Source organism: Orcinus orca, chromosome 14, assembly GCF_937001465.1.
Source record: "Orcinus orca chromosome 14, mOrcOrc1.1, whole genome shotgun sequence".
Classification (NCBI taxonomy): Eukaryota; Metazoa; Chordata; class Mammalia; order Artiodactyla; family Delphinidae; genus Orcinus; species Orcinus orca.
In genome coordinates, this window is record NC_064572.1 from 75,183,365 (window position 1) to 75,204,664 (window position 21,300).

The 21,300-nt window shown below is 39.9% G+C and overlaps 1 protein-coding gene across 2 annotated transcripts in view; it reads left to right on the forward strand.

The window, feature by feature from the left end:
* The first annotated feature begins 10,574 nt into the window (after positions 1-10,574).
* FHIP2A (FHF complex subunit HOOK interacting protein 2A) overlaps positions 10,575-21,300 on the forward strand; it is a 36,117-nt gene continuing 25,391 nt past the window's right edge. Inside the window, exons 1-2 of one of the 2 annotated variants that reach the window (XM_049697039.1) lie at positions 10,575-10,995; positions 18,280-18,358. In XM_049697039.1, coding sequence (XP_049552996.1) covers positions 10,951-10,995; positions 18,280-18,358 — 124 coding nt within the window. In that variant the 5' untranslated portion in view covers positions 10,575-10,950. The remainder of the gene's footprint in view (positions 10,996-18,279; positions 18,359-21,300) is intronic. The other variant, XM_004265809.3, reaches the window with a different exon arrangement.

The window sequence follows — 21,300 nt, forward strand, 5'->3', positions numbered from 1 at the left end:
TCAATTACTTACCTAAAGAAGAGCCAGCACAGAACTCTTCAAGGATTCTGGGGATCCCCTCATGAATCTATTTCTCACTACTTTGATGAAAAGCATATCCTGAGAACCCTCTTGGGGGACATGGTGGGAGGGTGGATGAGCAGGTCTTACATGATAAATCCACTAATATTCCAGTTTCCTTAAACTTTACAATTTCCTAAATACCTTTCTCTACAACATACGAAAGAAGTTCTGGCATTTCTACTTCATTTAATGGAAGCCACTTTTGGGTCCAGAATTTGGGTCAATCAAACAAGAAAACTATCAGATCTATTTCCATGCTCGTTGGCAAACAAACATGCTGAATGTAGACTCTCTGATTAGTGAGCCATCATTGGCCTGATCGAACTTTATATTCCTTCCATCCTTAAGATTTATTTCCACACCTATTCTCTAGGTTTCTATCTATATAAATTGGGAAAATCATGATACATTACCCTCAAAAACATGATAAGACTGATAGATGACTTCTTTAAAAAAGTAATGGAGGCCAGAAAAATGGAATGATACATTTAGGGTGCTGAAAGAAAAATAAGTTCCAACCAACAGTAAGAATATACTGGGCTTCCCTGGTGGAGCAGTGGTTAGGAATCCGCCTGCCAATGCAGGGGACATGGGTTTGAGCCCTGGTCCAGGAAGATCCCACGTGCCGCGGAGCACCTAAGCCTGTGCGTCACAACTACTGAGCCTGTGCTCTAGAGCCCGCGAGCCACAACTACTGAGCCCATGTGCCACAACTACTGAAGCCCACGTGCCTAGAGCCCGTGCTCCGCAACAACAGAAGCCACTGCAATGAGAAGCCCGTGCACCGCAACAAAGAGTAGCCCCCGCTTGCTGCAACTAAAGAAAGCCTGTACGCAGCAATGAAGACCCAATGCAGCCAAAAATAAATAATTAAAAAAAAAAAAGAATATCCTTCAACATTGAGAGTGAAATAAGTGAATAAACAGATAAAGATGAAATAAAGATATTTTTAGGAAACGCCCCACTGCAAAACTAAAAGAAAAAAAACAAAAACGAAAACCAATCATGAGAGTTCTTCAGGGCAGAAAGAAAGTAACCCTAGAGGGAAACCAGAGGGAATTGAAAGGAGAAATAAAGAACAGAACAAGAAAATATATAGTAAATACAAGTGGATATATACTGTTCAAATAATAATAGTAATGTTTTATGGAATAAAACAACCCTAAAGGGTAAAAGTTAATAAATAGAAATAAAGTATTTTAAGGTCCCAGCATTATTATGGAAGTTATGAAGGTAATAATTTGTTTTAAAATAGAATATGTCAAGGATATATGTTATAATTTCTAATCTATCAACATTAAAAGAAATATAATGTCTAATTAACAAATTTTGTTAAATTGTTATATAAATGTAACAATATTAAAATATTAATATTAATGGAAATAAAAAATCTTGATTAATTCAAGGAAGGTAAGATATGAATGAAAAGGAAACAAAAAACTGGTAAAATAGAAAATAAATAGTGAGAATGGTAGACATAAACCCAAATTATCAGCAACTATATTAAACAGAATAAAATTCCAAGTAAAGGACTGTCTCAGTAGATGAAAGAAAAACCTATGTTGTCAACAGACAGATCTTATTTTGTAAGCACACAGAAAGTCTGCAAGTAAAAAATGGAACTATATACTCAGTATGCAAACATTAACCAGTTATACTTATAATCAATCATAGCAGACTTTAAGGCAAGAAGCATTATTATCATAAAAGGTACTTACATCAGGACAAAGAGGTCAATCCATCAGGAAGTGACTGAAAGTCAAAATTTGAATATACATATAACACAGCTTCAAAATATATAAAGCAAAATTGGCATAACTAAAAGTAGAAGAAGCCACAGTCATAGCGGGAGACTTACATCTCTCAAAAGCTGACAGAACAAAGCAAACAAATAATCACTACGGCTATAGAAGATCAGAACCACAATATTAACAAGTTTGGCTTTTACAACACTGCACCCTACAGTGACAGAATACATGTTACATGATTCCACTTTATATACAGTTCCGAATGAGGCAAAACTAGTCCACGGTGTTAGAAGTCATAACAGTGGTGGCTCATGGCAAGGATTAATGACTGGATGGGCATTCAGAGCCTTCGGAAGTAGTGGTAATGCTCACTTTCTTGATCTGCGTACGGATTGCCCAGGTGGTTCACTATGTGAAAATTCATTAAGGTATACACATAGGACTTTTCTGTATTTGTAATACTTTCATTAACATTTTTCCGTTAAGAAAAGGGGCCCTTTGAATTTGACAGCACTGAGAATTACTGCTTTCTGTGATCTGACTCCTGGCCACCTCCCTAATTGCATATTCAACTTTTTCTTTTTTTCTCCTCAAACACCTACCTATTCCATCCACACCGGCCTTCCTCAGAGACGCCAAACTCTTTCTCATATCATAAGACATTTGCACACGATGTTTTCTCTGCCAGAACCACTCTTCTATTTGCATAGCTAGTTCCCATGCTTTGTTCATATGACACCTCCACAGAAAAGACTTCCTGGGCCACTTTATTTAAAATAAGACTTCACCAAGTCATCTTCTCTCCCCTTATTCTAGTTTATTCTCTTCAAAGCTTTTACCACTACTTGAAATTTTATTATATATTTGTTTGTTATTAGTTTTTCCCATTAGGATATAACCTCTGTGTATGTGTGTGTGCGTGTGCGTGTGTTGCTCAATAAATATTTGGTTAAAGAATGAATATTGTCTTTGGAATTTCCTTATGCTTCTTTTGTGGCTGGGTATGTAATCAAATTTTGTGGATGTTCCAGGTATGCTTGAAAGTATGATTTCTTTCATGGGTATACATTTCTATATAACTTTTAGCTTGAGCTTATTAATCATGTTATTCAAATACCCTATATCTTTGCTTATTTTCAGAGCTTGATCTATCTGCGTATATGAGGGGTGAATTAAAACCTCTAAGTACAATAGTTTATCTCTTTCTGTAGTGTTGTGAGTTATTGCTTTATATATTTTGTGTCTATACCATATTTTTTGTCAATATCAGGTATATTTATATTATTGGTCTATTATTATTTTACCAATATTGTTATATGTTTTAGCTCTTGTGACATTTTTCAATTCTTTTGTCTGATACAATTGCTACTCTTTTTTTTTCTTTGATTCATATTTCCCTGGTATATCTTTTCTATTCCTTATTTCAGCCTTTCTCTTCCCTTTTGTTTTAAATGTGCCTCTCCTAGAAAGTATGGTACTACAGTTGACCCTTTGACAATGTGGCAGTTTAGGGGCGCTAACCCTCTGCGCAGTGGAACATCTGTGTATAACTTTACAGTCATCCCTCTGTATCTGCGTTTCTGTATCCGTGAAGTCAACCAACTGTGGATCACGTAGTACCGTAGTGCATATTTATTGAAAAAAATCTGCGTATAAGTGGATCCTTGAAGTTCAAACCCATGTTGTTCAAGAGTCAATTATAGATATTTTTAAAAATCCAGTGTATGACTCTCTGGCTTTCAATTGGTGGGTTTAGCCCATTTACATTTATTATAATTAATAGACCTATTTTAAGTTTTCTATTTTTCATGCTTCTTTTTTATGTATTTTTTCTTTCCCACGTTTCATTGGATTGAGCAAATTTTTTGTACTGAATTTGAAAGTTATACCTTTTATTTTTCTGCTGGTTACTCTGAATTAAACACTACATTTCCCAACTTTCTCTCCCCAAAACTAGGTGTGGTTATGCAAGTTCTGGCCAGTGAAATGTAAGAAGTGTGGAACTTTCAGAAAGAATTTGTTAAAAGGGAGGAGGTAATCACTTTTCTCCTTGCTTCTTCCTGCTACTGCCCTCAAAAGGGTAACTGGAGCTCCAGTATCACTATGAGACCATGAATTGATCTTGAGTATGGCAGCACTGGACGGAGTGTGGAAAGTTAAGAGTCCTGACAGCCTTCCAGGCAAACTTTTACTTGAGAGAACTGTTGTTAAGGAACTATTATTTGAAAAAAAATTTTTTTTTTTTGGTCATATGCAGCTGGACCTAATAGGCACTGATCACCTCTAGGAATTGCTTCCTTTGTTGTAATTCCCTAGCCTATGGGGTAAAGGTATATTTCCCTTAGTCTGGACCCAATTTGTGGCACTTGGTCTTCCCCTCAGGCTTCTTCCACTCTAACTCCCACACACAGTAGGTTTCCTCAAAAGTAGACCCTGAGACAAAGACTTGACTGTAATTTACTTCAGATCACAGGAAGTGAGGAAGTGGGGAGGATAAGAATGAAGAAGGAAAAGCATAAGAGGGCTACTGAGGTCACCACTCTGGTCAGTGGGTACTTGATCCCACCAGGACATCCTGAGAAGTGCGCAGAATACTTCCTAGAATTGCTTCCCAGAATCAGACAGGACACTGGAGTCTTTATCCACCAGTTTCCATCCCCCATTGGCTAAGAGTTGTCCCCACAGGTTCTAACTCCATCACACGTTTGCAAGGAGCAGCCTCTCCTACACAGAGATTTCAGTGGCAGAAGTTCTGAAGAGGGTTGAATGAGACTGAGGTGAGATGCTGTCACCATGAGGTGAGTCTGAGCGTGCACAGAACTGCAATCAGCTGCAGCTGCAATCAGAAGTGGACCAAAGGAACGTGACACTGGACACTAGAGGTAACTGCTATACTTGCTAAGGAGTTTTCACAGTTTTTATATAAGGTTCTGGGATCTATCAGCTTCTCTCTTGTTTCTGTGGCAGCTGTAGGGTTGAGTTCAGGAGATGAAGCCTATGTTACTTTTATCTTGAACCAGCCTCCTAATTTCAAAACTCACTTCTTCCTGAACTTCATAATGTATTTTCCTATCCCTTTAACTGCTGTTTTCAGTGAATTCCTCTTCCATCTCCCAATCCTTAAATTCAGTGACTCCTGAAGTTTACATACATTCTCTTTTTTTTGTTCACTATACCATCTCACTGAACTACCTCATTTATTCTAGCATCTCATCTCTAAGAGATGACTCTCAGATCTTTATTTCCAGCCCAGATCTCTCTCTTGACTTTCTAATCCAAATTTATCATCCCGTAATCAACATCCTCACACAGATGTCATCATACAAGCAATCAAACCTAACATGTTAAAAGAAACCTATCTTTCTACATTGCCGTAGTCCCTATTTCAATTAACGGCATCTTCACCTAACTTCGTCCAAGCTAGAAACTCTAGCAATATCTTTGACTACTTTTTCTTCCTCACTTTTTGTATTTAATCACTTGCACAATTTGGTTGATCTTACCTTATCTTTCAAGTCTACCATCTCCTTCCAATTTTCCAGTTATGAACCCTTACAATCTCTTGTCTGCACCAAAAATGGTTTCTTGCCTTTAGTTTCTCCCTTTGCCAAACAAACTTTGGTCATATCAGTTATACTAGCATACAGTTTGTCAAGAGGTTTTTACAAGGTTTGTTATGAAATCCCCTGTCCTTCCTCCAAAACTCCCAACTTCCTGCTTCACAGAGGCAACCTCTTTCAATGCTTTGGGTGGGCTTTTTTGTTAAATACTTCCTTTCCTTAAATAATATGCTTATAGTGTTACTTCTTGATATTTTGGCTTTAAACAATACCTAATGTTTCCTGACTAAAGATGATAAAGATTTAGCTTTCTTTCACACTCACACACACACACACTCCACCCCCACCCATCACACATCCATCCTTTCACCCTCCCTAAGTACAGCAGCAATACCATAATTTTAAATTAGATCAGTATTTACATTATTATGGTTATATAAGCACTGTTTACAGTTGAGCCATGTGTATACTATGATTACACATTTCTACACAATATTTTTCCTGGTGTTAACAATGATCTAGCTTTTTTTTTTCCTTTTCTTAGTTTTCTTTGTATTTATCACTAATTCAATATCACTCTCCTCCTATCTGATAAATCTGCTCAAACACAGATAGGCCATCCACCAGTTCCACCTTCTTGAGGAAATCTCTTCTTTTGTTTTTAAATTGAAGTATAGTTGATTTACAATATTTTATTAGTTTTTCATGTACAGCATAGTGATTCAGTATTTTCATATTATACTCCAATAAAAGTTATTACAAGATAATGGCTATAATTTCCTATGTCATACAATATACCTTTGTTGCTTATTTATCTTAGACATAGTAGTTTGTACTTCTTAATCCCACACTCCTACTTTGCCCCTTCCCCCTTCCCTCTCCCCTTTGGTAACCACTAGTTTGTCTTTTATATCAGCAAGTCTGTTTCTGTAGGGACTCTCTTCTGACTTGCTCCAATTTGGACTGGTTGTTTGCTATCCCATAGCTGTCTTCCTGGGATTCTGCTTTACTATCATCCTAGGAATTTCCTTTACCTACTTCTTATGGTGGATTCTGTTAGCTGATTCCTTTATCTTTTTTCCTTTGGTTTACTCCCTGAGTTTTGATGGCGCACATCTTCTGACAGCTTCCTGAGAAAGACTGCAAGTTAGGAAAAATTTTCAACGCCTTGCACATCTGAAATGACTCATTTTATCCTTACACTTGATTGATAGTTTCTTAGTATAGAAGTCTAGATTGAAATTATTTTTACCTCAGAATTTTGAAGGCATTGCCCCAAAGCCTTCTGACATCCCATTTTGTTGTTGAAAAGTATGATGCCATTGTAATTTTTGTTTCTTTGCATAAACTTGTTTTCCTTTTTTCCCTCATTGGAAGTGAGCTCATTTCCCTCATTGTAAGAGCTTTCTTTGAACCCACTGTTCTGAAATTTCACAATAATGCCCTCTAGAGTGAGTCTATTTTCATTCATTGTTCTGGTGTTTAATGAACCCTCTCAATTTGGAAACTCATGTCTTTCAGATCTATAAAATTATATCGAATTATTAATTAATATATTCAATTATTTCCTCCCTCTATTCTCTCCAGTTATTCAGATGTTGGATCCATTGGACTGGCCTTCTAATTTAAAAAAATTTCCCTGCCATTTTCCATTCTTTTTTGCTCTAGTCTAAGCTTGCTAAATTTTTTCAAGCTTATTTTCCACGCTTATTTTTTAAAAAAATGTCTGTTATCATATTCTTGATTTCTAAGAGTTTCTTTTTTGTTTCCAAAATGCTGCTTTTTAAAAATACCATACCAGGGCTTCCCTGGTGGCGCAGTGGTTGAGAGTCCGCCTGCCAATGCAGGGGACACGGGTTCGTGCCCCGGTCTGGGAAGATCCCACATGCAGCGGAGCGGCTGGGCCCGTGAGTCATGGCCGCTGAGCCTGCGCGTCCGGAGCCTGCGCGTCCGGAGCCTGCGCTCCGCAACCGGAGAGGCCACAACAGTGAAAGGCCCGCGTACCGCAAAAACAAAAACAAAAACAATAAAAATACCATACCATTCTTATTTTACAGATGCAACATCTTTTTCTATCTCTCTGAGGATATTAAAATAGTTGTTTTTTTAAGTTTTCTTCCCATCTTTCCCTATCTGTTCAATGTAAGCCACTCTGTTTCTTCCCAGTTTCTTTTTTGTCCTGTTTTTCCTTTGGGTTCTATCTTTAATGTTGTAAGCTTTCCTCAAGTTGTTGATGACCCCGGGGCTGTGGATCCTATTTAAAAGAGGTGCATGAAGAAACTGAAGCTCTGAGCATGTGGACAGAGCTTGTCAACTTGGGGCTGCACTGAAGACTTGTCTGGGTTCCCTCTGCAGGACCTCTGGGTCTTTTCTCTTGGGCTAAACGGATTCTCCAGAGAGGATGCTTCCTGTCTTCTACCTGGAAGGATCAGCCTGATGATTACATTTTGAGCCAAGTGCAGGATGAGAGTTGGGGACGTGTGTCTTCAACATTCACAAGGTTTATTTTCACTTTATCTTCTTCTTCTCCTTCTCCTTCTTTTTTTCTTCTCTCAGTATGGAACCTCTCTCTTTCTGGGAAAAAGTCTCTAATGTTATTCCAGGGTGGGAAAGGGGAAGTCAGCCAATCTTGTGGAGTGGGGGGGATGCATCTATCCAGTTCTAAACAAACTTTCAATCCATCCTGCTATTTTCGGTCCCACTTTTATCTCTACTTCCAGAGGTACTTAATGCTACCAATTCCTGAGCCATTGAGAGGTTCTGTGAATGTATTGACATATCACTTTTGTTTTTGGTTTCCTTAATTGTTACCTTGGGATTCAGCTTTCTTATGTCAGTCATATCAGTTACCTCCTTTACAGTTACTTTCCAATTCTCAAAATTTTATTGCTATCTCTTAATTTATTTGTACTTTTTCGGTGTGTACTTTGAAAAATCTCTTTACTGTAATTTTTAGTGACATTTGGAAAGGGAATGTTGCTGAATTCTATATAGAGAGGGAATATATATAGAAAATCTCCAGAAGTCTGCCACATCTTGAAAGTGGGTTTCCTCTAACTCTATTTCTTCTTCAACTCCATCCCAACCGAGTTTCAGTTTTATAGATTTTTCTGTGTCCTTGCTGATTAAACTTTATTCAGAAAAGAACTTAACAAATTCATTCACCCTCAGGTGTAATGAATGATAAGAGTTTAATGTGTTATCTCTCCCCAAAGTATTTTAATTTAAGCAGGGACTAAATTTCTTATTCGCCTTAAGCCAAAGGATTGAAGAAATAAAGTTCTAATTGAGGAATTTCAGGCACCTATATCTAAGTGTTTTGGAGACCCAGGAAAGCCTTTGTTATGCTTTCTTAAGTCATAAGCTACTTTGTTGAGGTAGGTTCAACTCTGCCCATGCATAAGGCTGGTGATAATGTTAGTGTCATTCTAGGATGAGAATAAGTAAGAGTATCCGCTCTATTATAATTCTAGTCCAACTTGCATGCCTTGGAAACTATATATCGAATAGATGAATCGTCATCCTAAATATTGATATTAATCTAGAGCAAAACATATATCTTATTGTGCTTATATTAAGTATACAAAAGACAGGCATTGTCAAACAACTCTAAGCAAGCCTGCTTTAAACAAACCTCCTCATACAATTAGTGGTTGTAAGGTATTATGAAAATACAAAACACCATATAAATGTATGTCAATTAGGTCAGGAAAATAATTAGTTAATAATATGACTAACCATCTTAAACTGCTGAATAATAATAATGATAATAAACAGTATGTACTCTTGGTTGAAGCAGACACAACTACCTACACTTTGATAAGGAGCACATTTCGATCTTTAGCAAATGACAGAATTTGCCTCCAGCATTCTGGGGGCTACTATACAGGGAATTAAGGTCAAATTTACCTGCTATCCAAGGACAGAGGTAGCAAAAACAGGAGAGAAAAGAACATAAGACTAGTTAAAGTCTCCTCCTTAAATCTTGATTTCTGGCCCTATTATTTTGTTAAATACTACTATTACTAATAACAACAACAATAACAATTGTCCATGCATCGCTTACTATGGACTGGGCATGTTAAAGTATTTTACGTATATTAAGGAATTTACATACAACTTCATGAGGTAGGTGCTACTCCCATTTTACAGATGAGGAAACTAAAAGCACAAAGAGGTTAAACAACTTGCCACAGTGAGTGGCAGAACTGGGATTTAAATCTAGGCTACCCAGCTCCAGAGACTGGCCCTAAATACCACTCTGCACTGATGCTACTTTTTCTGCCTTTTTCCTCTGTTTAACTAATTCAGTTACAAATACATATTTTCATCACCAGTTATGCAACACTTACTTCACCCTCATCTTATCAAGAATTTAGTGGTTCTTTTGATAAAATGCCAATACAAGCAAAAACAAAGTTCTCCAGGATATGAACATTTTCATAATTTGTATCAACCCAACCTAAACTTTACCAGCCAGAATCTTGTTTCTTCAAGGCTTGACAAATATACTGTTGCACCGTATTTTAAGAAGCCTCCATCCGAGCGCTTACATTGTAGCTCCACTTATCTGTCCTGTGCATTTCCTAGAAACCCTTCTGATTCTTTTCCCTCACTGATGTTTCCCAGTATCAACTGATAAGCTGAATAGAAAATGCTATACTGAATGCATTTTCTAACTATCAAACATGTTACAAATTAATAACTGAATCATCTTACCATTTGTCCATCTGGGGCTTCCTGTTTTAATGTTGAATAAATAAATAACTAAATAAAATAATAACAACGACAACAACAATAAAAATAATAATAAAGATTTACAGTTAGCAAAGCCATTTCATCTGCATTAGTGGATTTGTTCTAATTCTTAGCATTTAAACCCACGGTTCCTGTTTGCCTTGGGAATACTGTGCTTTTTCTTACCGGTCTTGCAAATCTGCCCTTAAAAGAAGAACCTCTGAATTTTATATACATACATGTCTACGGTTTCATACAAAATCGGCATGTTAACTTCCATCGGAGAAACAAAGTGAATGAGAACGGCCGAATTTTTAAGACGTAAGAATGACCGCGTCGCCGTAAGAGGGAGGCGGCTGCGCCCAGGCCCGACTCCCGCCCCAGGCAGGCCGCGGCCTCTCTGTGCCTCTCCCGCCCCCGCGGCGTGTGGCCCCCGTGGCGCAGGGCCGGCCTGGCTTGGCTGGGCGCCCCACCCCCGGGCCGCGGCGGCGCCCCCTGGAGGCCGCGGCGGGCAGAGCGGGCGGAAGGAACCCGAGCCGAGCTGCCACCGTGTCCGAGCGGGAGCCGCCGCCGCAGCCGCCGCCGGAGTGTCGCGGGCCCGGAGTCCGCCTGGAACGCCCTTCTCACCGCCCGCCACGTCGCAGCGCCCGCCGGAGCCGCCTCGCCGCCCGCACACACCCGAAGCGGCCGGGCCGGGCCCGCCTCGGCCCTCTGCTCGTCCTCCCCGCCCCGCACCGGCCTTCACTCTGGAGCGGCCCCGGCAGCCGCAGCAGGGGCGGCGGCGGCGGATCGAGGAGCTCTCCAGGTCGTCCCGGGAGAGGCTGCTGCAGTCCCGGGACAGGATGTTCTCCAAGTTCACCTCCATCCTGCAGCACGCCGTGGAGGCGGTAAGGCCTCGGGCTGCGGGCGCACGACAGGCCGGGGATGGCGGCCGGCCTACGCTCCCCCGCCGGCCCCGGGAGAGCCCGGCGGCCTCGGCCCGGCCCTCGGCGTCCCCGGCCCCGCGGAGGGGCGAGGCCCGGGGCGGGCGCCGCGGGGTCGTGCGGGCGCCGGGGCCTCGGGCCTGGCTCCGAGCGGACCCCCTGCTCTCCTTCCTGCTCCGGGCCGGCGTGGAGCCCTTTCCTTCGCTCAGGAGGGTGGGCGGGGGTCCCCGGCAGGACCGGCCCCCCGGCCCGGGTCGGGGGTCACCCGATTCCTCCGGTGGGGACAGGGGAGTCGGGGAGCACCTGACAGGGCCACAGGGCTCTCCCCCGGACTCCCTGGCCGTTAACCTCAAGTGGTCAGCGTTGACCAAGACAAAAGAAACGGCCTAACACTGCTTGGGTTTGTTTTGTTTTGGGGGGTGGGGAGGCAGGAAGGGGTGCTCTTGCCGGGGGCGCGGCTCTGGCGAGGAAGCAGCCCACCCGACCCCAGTTTCGTAGTCTGGCCAGGTCTTGCTTTCACAGGCCTTGCGGCCGAACTCAGCTGGACCTTACTGGTTGATGTGAAGTAGGCGTTTGGAGGGTCTCGTCGAGGGCGCTTTAGACAGCTTCCAAGCCCTCACACAGCACCGGGACCATCTGTTTCCTTTCACCTCTTCCTTTCCTGGACGCTCGTCGTTTTTCCTGCAATTGTACCCTCCTCTGAGGATTTTAGACACAAGCATAGGGAGACATTACTCAAATATCCTAACACTAATAAAAGAGAAGTAACTAACAGGAAAATGTCTTCCTGCTGTTTCAGTGAAAGGGGTCGAGTTGCTTTACTCTGGTTGTTTTGCTTTATTTTATGCTGGCAGAATTGCCCAAATTGAAAAATGCACCCTGTGAAGTTCATAATAAGTGCAGTTTTGCTAGTGTTACTTTGCTAGTTTTAAAAATGTCATTCTCTTTCTATGTTCAGTTTGAGTGATACAACACATTCAAATCTACACAACTTTATGGAAAAAACAAAACAAAACCCAATTACAATAGCACAGTTTTTATGGCCAGATAAAAATAAAATGGATTTTTAAAACTCAGTAATGGAAACAAAACTTCGATACAATTTTTATTTTAAATGCTGTGTGGGAAATGTTTAAGAGTCATTTTAGCTCTACTACAAGTTCTTGAGAAAATGAGTGTATCAAATCAAGCAAGACAGGGTTTTTCATAGATGAAGAGCAGTATTACTCATGAGGGAGATGACAGTTTTAGACTTTAAGGCAACTTTTAATTTTCCTTTCTTGGCTTCTACACAATCAGTCTACAGCACCTTATTGTAAGAATTTAACTGAAATTTATAAAAAAACAGCGATATTTACATTTGATATTATTCCTTAACTTAAAGTACCAAGAATCATTTAATTTTTAACACTCACTACAGCTAAATACTGAGATAATTGGAAATAAAAGTTTATTACATTATTTATATTCTTTACTAATTCAGGCTGATATTTACAGAAATAAGTAGTTAGAGAAAGAAAGATGGCTTTCATGCTCTCCCAGTAAAGACTCATTTTTGTCCAGAGGCCTGTGTTCTCTGTCTGCGTTATCTTTTTATGACTGTATGTGTTAGCATCTATCAGATTATCCATGTAAATTGTCTGACTCTGGCTCTGTAATATCCAGGTTCTCTACTTTGCTGAGGTTAGTGAGCAAAAGTTAAGAATGGATTATATTCACCTGGTCTTAGGAGTTAATGCCCTGCATTTAGAAAAGTAATGTTTTTATTTGCTTAGCATTAATGTTTTCAGCTGTGATACTTCCCAGTTTACCTTGATAAGAGGTTAAATCTTATGAAAAAATTTTGGCATACTTTTTTCCCCCCTTTTAACATTCTCTTGGGAATGAACTCATATGTAATGCTGAATAAGCCACCTTTGTGGTATTTGAAGAATATATTTTTTTCCTAGCCCAAGATTGGTTTACATTTATTCAGTTCTCTTTCTTTATTTGCTTGACATTTTTTTCTGTGTACTAATCTTACCATTCCTCAGTTTATTTCATTGGCTTTTCTCTGTACTCCTTTTAGTTTGTATGCCCAATTAGCATTTTCTGATACAGTATTGCAATTATCATAATTATCAGGATTCTACAGAGATGGGAGATAATCCTATATGCAGATGCTGACATGACCTTTTTTCAGTTGTGTCATTATGTGAATCTCTAATGTTTTCTCAACCGTTTTGGTATTATTACTTCCTAGGTTTCTTTCTTCCTTTTTTTTAAAATTAATTAATTTATTTTTGGTTGCCTCGGGTCTTTGATGCTGCATGCGGGCTCTCTTTAGTTGCAGCGAGCAGGAGCTACTCTTTGTTGTGGTGCGCGGGCTTCTCATTGCCGTGGCTTCTCTTGCTGTGGAGCACGGGCTCTAGGCACAGGGGCTTCAGTTGTTGTGGCTCGTGGACTCTAGAGCGCGCAGGCTCAGTAATTGTGGCGCACGGGCTTAGTTGCTCCACAGCATGTGGGATCATCCTGGACCAGGGATCGAACCCGTGTCCCCTGCATTGGCAGGTGGATTCTTACCCACTGTGTCACCAGGGAAGTCCCTCCCTAGGTTTCTTGTTTCAATTGGATCAGCGTTCAAATGGTTTTTTAGGGTCAACCAGGTAAATATTCATTTAAATGGGGTTTAAATGTAGAGTTTTCCTTATTGTTTAATTAACGGTTTCTTCACATTTCCTGTTACCAGCTTAACAAGGATGAAATACAACTAAGATGTTCTCAAAGATCAGTATTTGAAGATGTGTTATTAAGCTGATAGACTGCATTTTGAATTTAGGAGAGAAATTCACACCTTGATCAAAAACAAAAACTGTAATGTAACTCTTGCCTCCTGTTTCAGAAATGACAGTTTTCCCTCAGCATACAAATGATTGGTCAGTAAGAGTTATGAAATGAATCTGTTCTTTTAGCCAGTTGCCACATGTCACACGTCTGAAATCAGGACTCCCATGTAGTTCTGAGGTGGATTATTTTAGTACAGTTTCTCCAAAGGATAAATAAAACACCTTCCATACAATTCAACGTTTGTTAAGGGCCTTTGTCTATGTGAGGTTATCTGCCAGGGACTAATACCTTTTAAATTCCAGTCAGTTCCATCCTTGAGGGCAGATTTATTCCAAGAGGATAAAGGGCAGTGTCAGGAAAGAAAGTTTCATCTACCTTAACTAATTAATTCAATGGAAGTCATCTTTCAGAATTTGAATGCAACATTTTCTTTTTAAATTATAGTTTGAGTTAATGATGATTGTTGGGACCAGCAATTCCTTAAAAATCTACTCTGCACTAGGAATTAAAACATAAGATGAGGGCTTCCCTGGTGGCGCAGTGGTTGAGAGTCCGCCTGCCGATGCAGGGGACACGGGTTCATGCGCCAGTCTGGGAAGATCCCACATGCCGCGGAGCGGCTGGGCCCGTGAGCCGTGGCCGCTGAGCCTGTGCGTCCGGAGCCCGCAACGGGAGAGACCACAACAGTGAGAGGCCCGCGTACCGCAAAAAAAACCCCCAAAAAACCCAAAACATCAGATGGAACATATGTAGTGTTTTCTTAAGTGTATTCTTTTCCAACAAGTGATCTTTAACTTTAGTCCTTTAGTCATTCAGTAAATATTTTATGAGCCCACCAAGAAAGCATGGCACAGTGTGAGTTCACAGTGAGAATACATTGGGAGACAAAACAAAACACTGGTTAAAGTACAAGCAGTGCACAAGAGTGTGGCCTAGCCGCTAGAGCCAGTCAGAGCAGGGTTCCAGGCTTGCCTGTGTCCCTTGCTTTTTCACTAGACAAGTTACTCAGTCTTTGTACATTTCAATTTCTCACTGTAAAATGGAAATAATTGTATCTATCTGATAGAATTGTTGTGAAAATTAGAATGAGATTGTATATATGAAGTGCTTAATGCAGTGCCTGGCACATAGTAAGTGCTTAATAAATGTGAATCATTATTATTATTATTATCTGGATGATTGTTCAGCCAGTGAGTTCTATAGGAGGAGGGGAGTAAACACTTAGGGTTGGAGTAGTTGCAGAAGGCTCCCTGGAGGAAGTGAGACTTGAGCTGGACTTTGGAGAGGAAGAGAAGATAGGATGGGCGTCTGGAAAGTTGCTACAGAGAAGAAGCATTTTAAAAGATCTGGGCATGGAATGTTCATGATACATGTGAGACTGCAGATGTGGCTTTGAGAACACTAGTTCTCATCTGAGTTATCAATGTAGGTAGGTCCTTTTGTGTGGTAGGCATTTTGGAGAAAGAGAGTCCAGGTTTCTAATTACAAGTAGTGTTTCTTTGGGCAGATCAGTTAATGACTCAGGGTCTTAGAGTCTGTTGTGAGAACTTAAGAGCACATGGTAAGTGTAAACTTTGTAGCACTGTGTCTGGCACATAACTACTCATTAAATGGTAGCAACTGCTGTTTGTTCACTCAATAAATGGTACTGAATGCTTACTATTTGCCATCATTGACTTGGAAACTGGGGATTCAGTGATGAGCAAGATGATAAAATCTTTGTAAACTCATTGAGTTTACAATCTAGTGGAGAAGATGGGTAACTCGACAATTACAAACATGGGATAAGGGCTGGGAGAGAGTGAGCAGTCAGTCAGGGAGTGGGTGCCACAAAGTGTTTGGAAAGGACTATAACCTCGGCAGGAAGTCTGGCAAGACTTCTCAGAGAAAGTAATATCCAAGTTAGATATTCAGGTCAGTTTTTGGTTGAGATAGTGATCGATCGCATGAATTTTCAAAAATTTGATCTCTGTATTGTAAGAAGTTAACTCAAATTAGAATCCCCTCATGCTGATTCACACATCTTTTTTTTTTTTTAACCCAGAGCGTAAATGTTTTTATGTAATGATAAAGCATATATTTTGCATGTTATAATTTGAAATGAAAGAGGCAAGTTTACTAGGAAGTTTTACTTAAATAAAAAAATTTATTCATGTTTGAACAAGATTGTTACTAAATTATTAGCAACTTAGAACTGTTTCACTGTCTCCGTAAATAGGTTTCTTATTTAAAGCAAATTTCTGCAAGAGATTCACAAGTAAGCAACACCATCCTGCTTTGAATTTGACTGAAACAGCAAAGGCCCTGACACGAATCATTTAAGACCTCTGATTTAGTAACTTTCCTTGTAAATAGAGTTAAATCCCGTGGGTGAAATAATGTGGAACAAGGATGCTTTAATTCCATATATGCCCTGGAAATTTCCTTGGAAAAATTTAACAAGTCATAATATTTACACATAAGAAAGTAGGTACATTTTTTGAAACACCAAATTTCATTCGGGTTTGTCCCAATTGTTAATACATAATTAATTAATAATAATTGTTAACACTACATAAAGTTGGTGTGTAAAAAACCAGGCCCAAAAAACAAGAGAAATTTTATGTGTTTTGAGAAAGATTCTAAAAATAAGTAGCTGATTAAAACAGACTTTTTAATCTAAAAATTTCAGGAAGATTATTTCCCCAAGTTAATTCTTTCTTTCCTATTTTTCTTTTTAATTGTTTTCTCAATCTCCTACAAGTTATTTCTTTCCCCATGTTCTTGAAGTGTACAATCCCAAAGGTTTTAACTCCTTTGTTAAAGATCTTAAAGTCTTTTAAAATTTTTCATAGCATTCTATTTGGAAATGAGATGAATATTTATATTTTCTTAATTCAGTGCTCTTCAGAGTGGTATGAATATGCACATATGAAAAAGCTAGCATTACGATGTTGATGGTTGCTGAAAATTTTTCAGGTCCATTTTCTTCCTAAGTACAGTTCATCTTCTGGATTGAAACACTTAAGACGTCATGACCAATGTTTATAATTTGCTCAAGAGTTTGGAAATTGTTTTGACAGGGTTTTGAACTTTGAGGTCCCTGCAGGAGACTCCAAGAAATCAAAATGGAGCAAGTAGAAGTATAGGAGTGACATGGCCTCTTAGGTCATCTGTTTAGATGAATATATGAAAATGGACGATTACGCTGCCATAGTTTAGGTTCCCAAAATAGAAACCTATTTGTTCTTTTTTTAAAATTTATTTATTTTATTTTTGGCTGTGTTGGGTCTTCTTTGCTGCACGTGGGCTTTCTCTTATTGTGGCAAGCAGGGGCTAATCTTCGTTGCATTGCGCAGGCTTCTCGTTGTGGTGGCTTCTCTTGTTGCGGAGCATAGGCTCTAGACGCATGGGCTTCAGTAGTTGTGGCTCGCAGGCTCTAGAGTGCAGGCTCAGTAGTTGTGGCGCACGGGCTTAATTGCTCTGCGGCATGTGGGATCTTCCCTGACCAGGGCTCAAACCCCTGTCCCCTGCTTTGGCAGGCAGATTCTTAACCACTGCACCACCAGGGAAGCCCGAAACCTATTTGTTCTTAAGAAAACTGGGTCAGCTCTGTACTTTCTGACCAGAATTTATTGATGATACTAGGACTGAGAGAGAGTTCTCTCTCTCTATCTTTCACTCTTTTTAAGGACAAGAAAATGTTTTAGAAGGTACATCAAATCTTTTTCTATCCATTTAACACCCATTTGAAATACTTGTAAATTTGCTATGAGATGGCTGAAGGGATATAATTTTGGTCTTAAAACTTCTGAAGTAAATTTCAAAATTAAAATGTAAAACATTTTTGACTTTGTGGAATTTAAATTGGTAGTGTCTTGTTCATGTAGTTATTTTGCTAAAAATATGCACTGCCTAATCTAGACTTAAAAAGAAAAGATTCACTTCTGTATGTCATTGAAAATACGGAACAGTTTTAATCTGATTACAGGGTTGACTTTGGTGATGTGTAACTAATTACATAGCAACCTTTTTACTGGCTTGCATTTCAAAGTCCTAGGTGCAAAGATCCCCGGTTATCGATAATTCCATTTTACTGATACTTTAGTAATAGAGTATTGTGTTGTCATGTAACGCTGTTACTTTTGAAGCCATATATATAGTAACTAGTGTCGGGGAGTAGAAAAAATACCCAATACTATAATATAATAATAATGCTGATAAATGTGTTTGTCCTATTTCTTAGTAAATCATTTTTACTTTCTTGGATTTGACTCATTTTGTTTCTCTTTGATATTGACATAAAGAATCAAATTAAAGCTCACCCCTTATTCTTATGCTGCTTTTGCATCATTAGTAGACAAATACAGAGTTATACTTAATGGGAAACTTTTAATGCCATTTTCTTAATTGCTGTGGTCTTTTTTGTTTGTGTTTGTGTAGCTTGCACCTTCTCTTCCTTTACAAGAAGATTTTGTTTATCACTGGAAGGCAATTACCCATTACTACATAGAGACTTCGGGTAAGAAACAGAGCTAATATTAATTAAAAAGAAAATTTGTGAAATGCTAAAATACATTTCAAACTAGTTTTCAAAATTATTTTATATTAAACTTACAAACAGTTTATTTTACTTTTAATTACTCTCATAGATTCATTCAAAAGTATATCTGTTGAACACCTACTAGGTGTAAGCATTGTTCTAGGCACTGGGAAATATAACAAAGAGACAAAAATCTGTCCTAGCAGAGCTTATGTATTGATTGGGAGGAAGCGAACAATAAATAGACAAGTATACATAGTGTGTCCGATGATAAGTGCTAAGGAGACGATGAAGCAGGCTAAAAGGGAGAGAGGTGTGTGTTGGGGAGTGGGGGTCAGGGGCAGATGGCTCTTTAAGATCAGAGAAAGCCCTGTTGCCCCAGGTGACTGCTGAGCTGAAGTCTGAAGGAGGAGGAAGCAAGCCTGGGGGCACCTGGGGTAGAAGTTCCAGGAGAGCGCCCAGCGCACAAACCCTGAAGCTGGAGCGTGCAGCACTTGGCTTGTACTAGGAACCACAAGGAAGTGTGGCTAGAGCAAGTGGACGAGGAGGGAAATGGGAGGAGATGACAAAAGACAGGTGAGGGTGCAGATTCACACAAGGCCTTGTAAGCCATCGTAAGGGCTTTGGCTTTTACTCTAAGACAGGAAGCCGTCAGAGGGTTTTGAGCAGAGCTGTAACATAATCTGTTTTAAAGGAATCACTTTGGCTTCTGTGAGAAAATTAGATGGAAAGTATGCAGAGGTGAAGCTGGCAGAACAGTTAGGGGACTATTGCAATGGTCTGAGAGATGGCGGTGGCTCAGACTAGGGTGGAGGTGTAAGAAGCGACTGTCCTCTGGGTATACTTTGAAGAAAGCTTTGTTGGTGCATTGAATATTGGGTATGAGAGTAAGAGTCATGGATAACTCCGAATGTTGGGGCTTAGGCAGTTGGAAAACTAGGAGGGCCACTCACTGAGAATGGGGAGACTGCTGGAGGAGCAGGTTTGTGAGGCACTGTGGACATGTTTAGTCTGAGACGCCCATTATATATGCAATTGGATATGTCAAGCAGACAGTAGGAAATAGGAATCTGGAATTTAGGGTAGAGGCCTAAACTAGACATAGGGAATTGAGACTCATCGGCATGTAAGTAGGATTTAAAGCCTTGAGACTGGGTGAGATTATCTAGGGTTAGCTAAGGATAGACGGAAGAGGGAAAGTGTTCAGGAACTAAGGCCTTGCAACTCAGTGTTTAGAGATTGGGAAAATGAGAATGATAGCAAAGGAGATTTTGCTTTTGCCAGTTCGGTAGCAGACAGCCAAGAGAGAATGGTGTCCTAGAAGCTGGAGGAGGAGAGAAGGAACCAAGTGTCAAATGGTGTCACGCTGATGAAGGCTGGGAACCGGTCATTGGATTCAGCCATGAGGAGCTCATTAGTGGTCTTGATAAGAGCTCTTTTAATAGCAAGGAAGAGAGAGGAGACCTGACTGGAGGAAGTTTCAGAGGAAATGGACAGAGAGCATATAGAGACAGTGTGTGAAGACTGCTGTCCTGAGGAGTGTTAGTGGAAAGGGGGGCCGAGAAATGGAGCAGCAGCCACGGGGGAGATGTGGCATTGAGGGGGTTTTAAAGTTTTTGTGAAGATGGAACATACTAGAACGATGTAGTGGAGAAGGACAGGTGGGTACGAGAGTCATATGAGATCATCTCTGAGCCGTATCCTTAAGTTGGCAAGTGGGGTGTGGGATCCTAGTGCATTAGTGGAGGCTTAGCCTTCATCGACGTGTGGACAGTTCATCTATAACATTAAGGCAGAAAGAAGAACATACGGGTGTAAATTCAGGAAAGGGGTAGACATGGTATAGGGAGTCTTTGGAAGTTATTTTCCGGTTGCTTCAATTTTTCTTAGTGAGTAGACTGAAGAGTGAATATGGGGAAATGTGAATAAATTAGGTCAAAGGTTGGCAAAATTTTTCTGTGAAGTGTCAGATAGTAAATATTTTAGGCTTTGTAGTCCATGCAGTCTCTGTCGCAACTATTCAGTTCTGCTGTTATCGTGCAAAAGCAGCCATCAACAATAAATAAAAGAATGGCATTCTTTTGTTCCAGTACAACTTTATTAAAACAGATGGCAAGCCTGGGTTTGTCCCATGAGCTGAAGTTTGGCAACCTCTGAAGTAAGGAAACAGAGTAGCCTTGCTACATAGCACTATGGGCTCCTTTGAGGAATGTATAGGTAAATGCTAGTGGATGTGCAGATTGGACACATGTTTTTTAACTGCAAGGAAACATGAAAAAAAAATAGTTGATCTGATAAGCTGATGGGGTCATAGATAATTCTTCTTTAAAAGAAAGGAATTCTTCATATTTGTATAGTAAGTGAAAATCAGACTATCTATATCTATATATACACCTTTAAGTGTAAAATATAATTTCTACCTTAATTTGGATGTTTAGACAGCAGATCTACAGAAAAGTTTTTTGAGAGGAGCTGCCTTTTCAAATGACTATTCTTAGCCCTTGTGAATTTCTCACCCCTCCACGGTCTTAAGGAAATGCTTTACAGGAAAGCCTGTGAGTTCTTGCTTTAAATGATTTTTTTGCAGTCTCGTAGCAAAAACAAGTGTGTACACTACAATAAAGTATGGACAAAAAGGTGCATCAGGCACAGAGAGAGAAGGAAGAAGGGAGAAATAGGAGGCAGTGTCTGACCTGAGCTTTAAAGGATGAGCAGTAGGTTTTGAGGTAGATAAGGAGGGGAAGGGCATTTCAGATAGAAGGAATAGCTTATGCAAAGGCACAGGGATCTAAACATGGTTTGGGATGAGAGTGGACGGCAGAAGCTAGATCTTCTTGAGAGCTAGGATTTTAATCCTGTCAAGTTGAATTTACGGTTTATTTATTTCTCAAAAAAAACCAGTCTTTCTGATTATTTTTCTC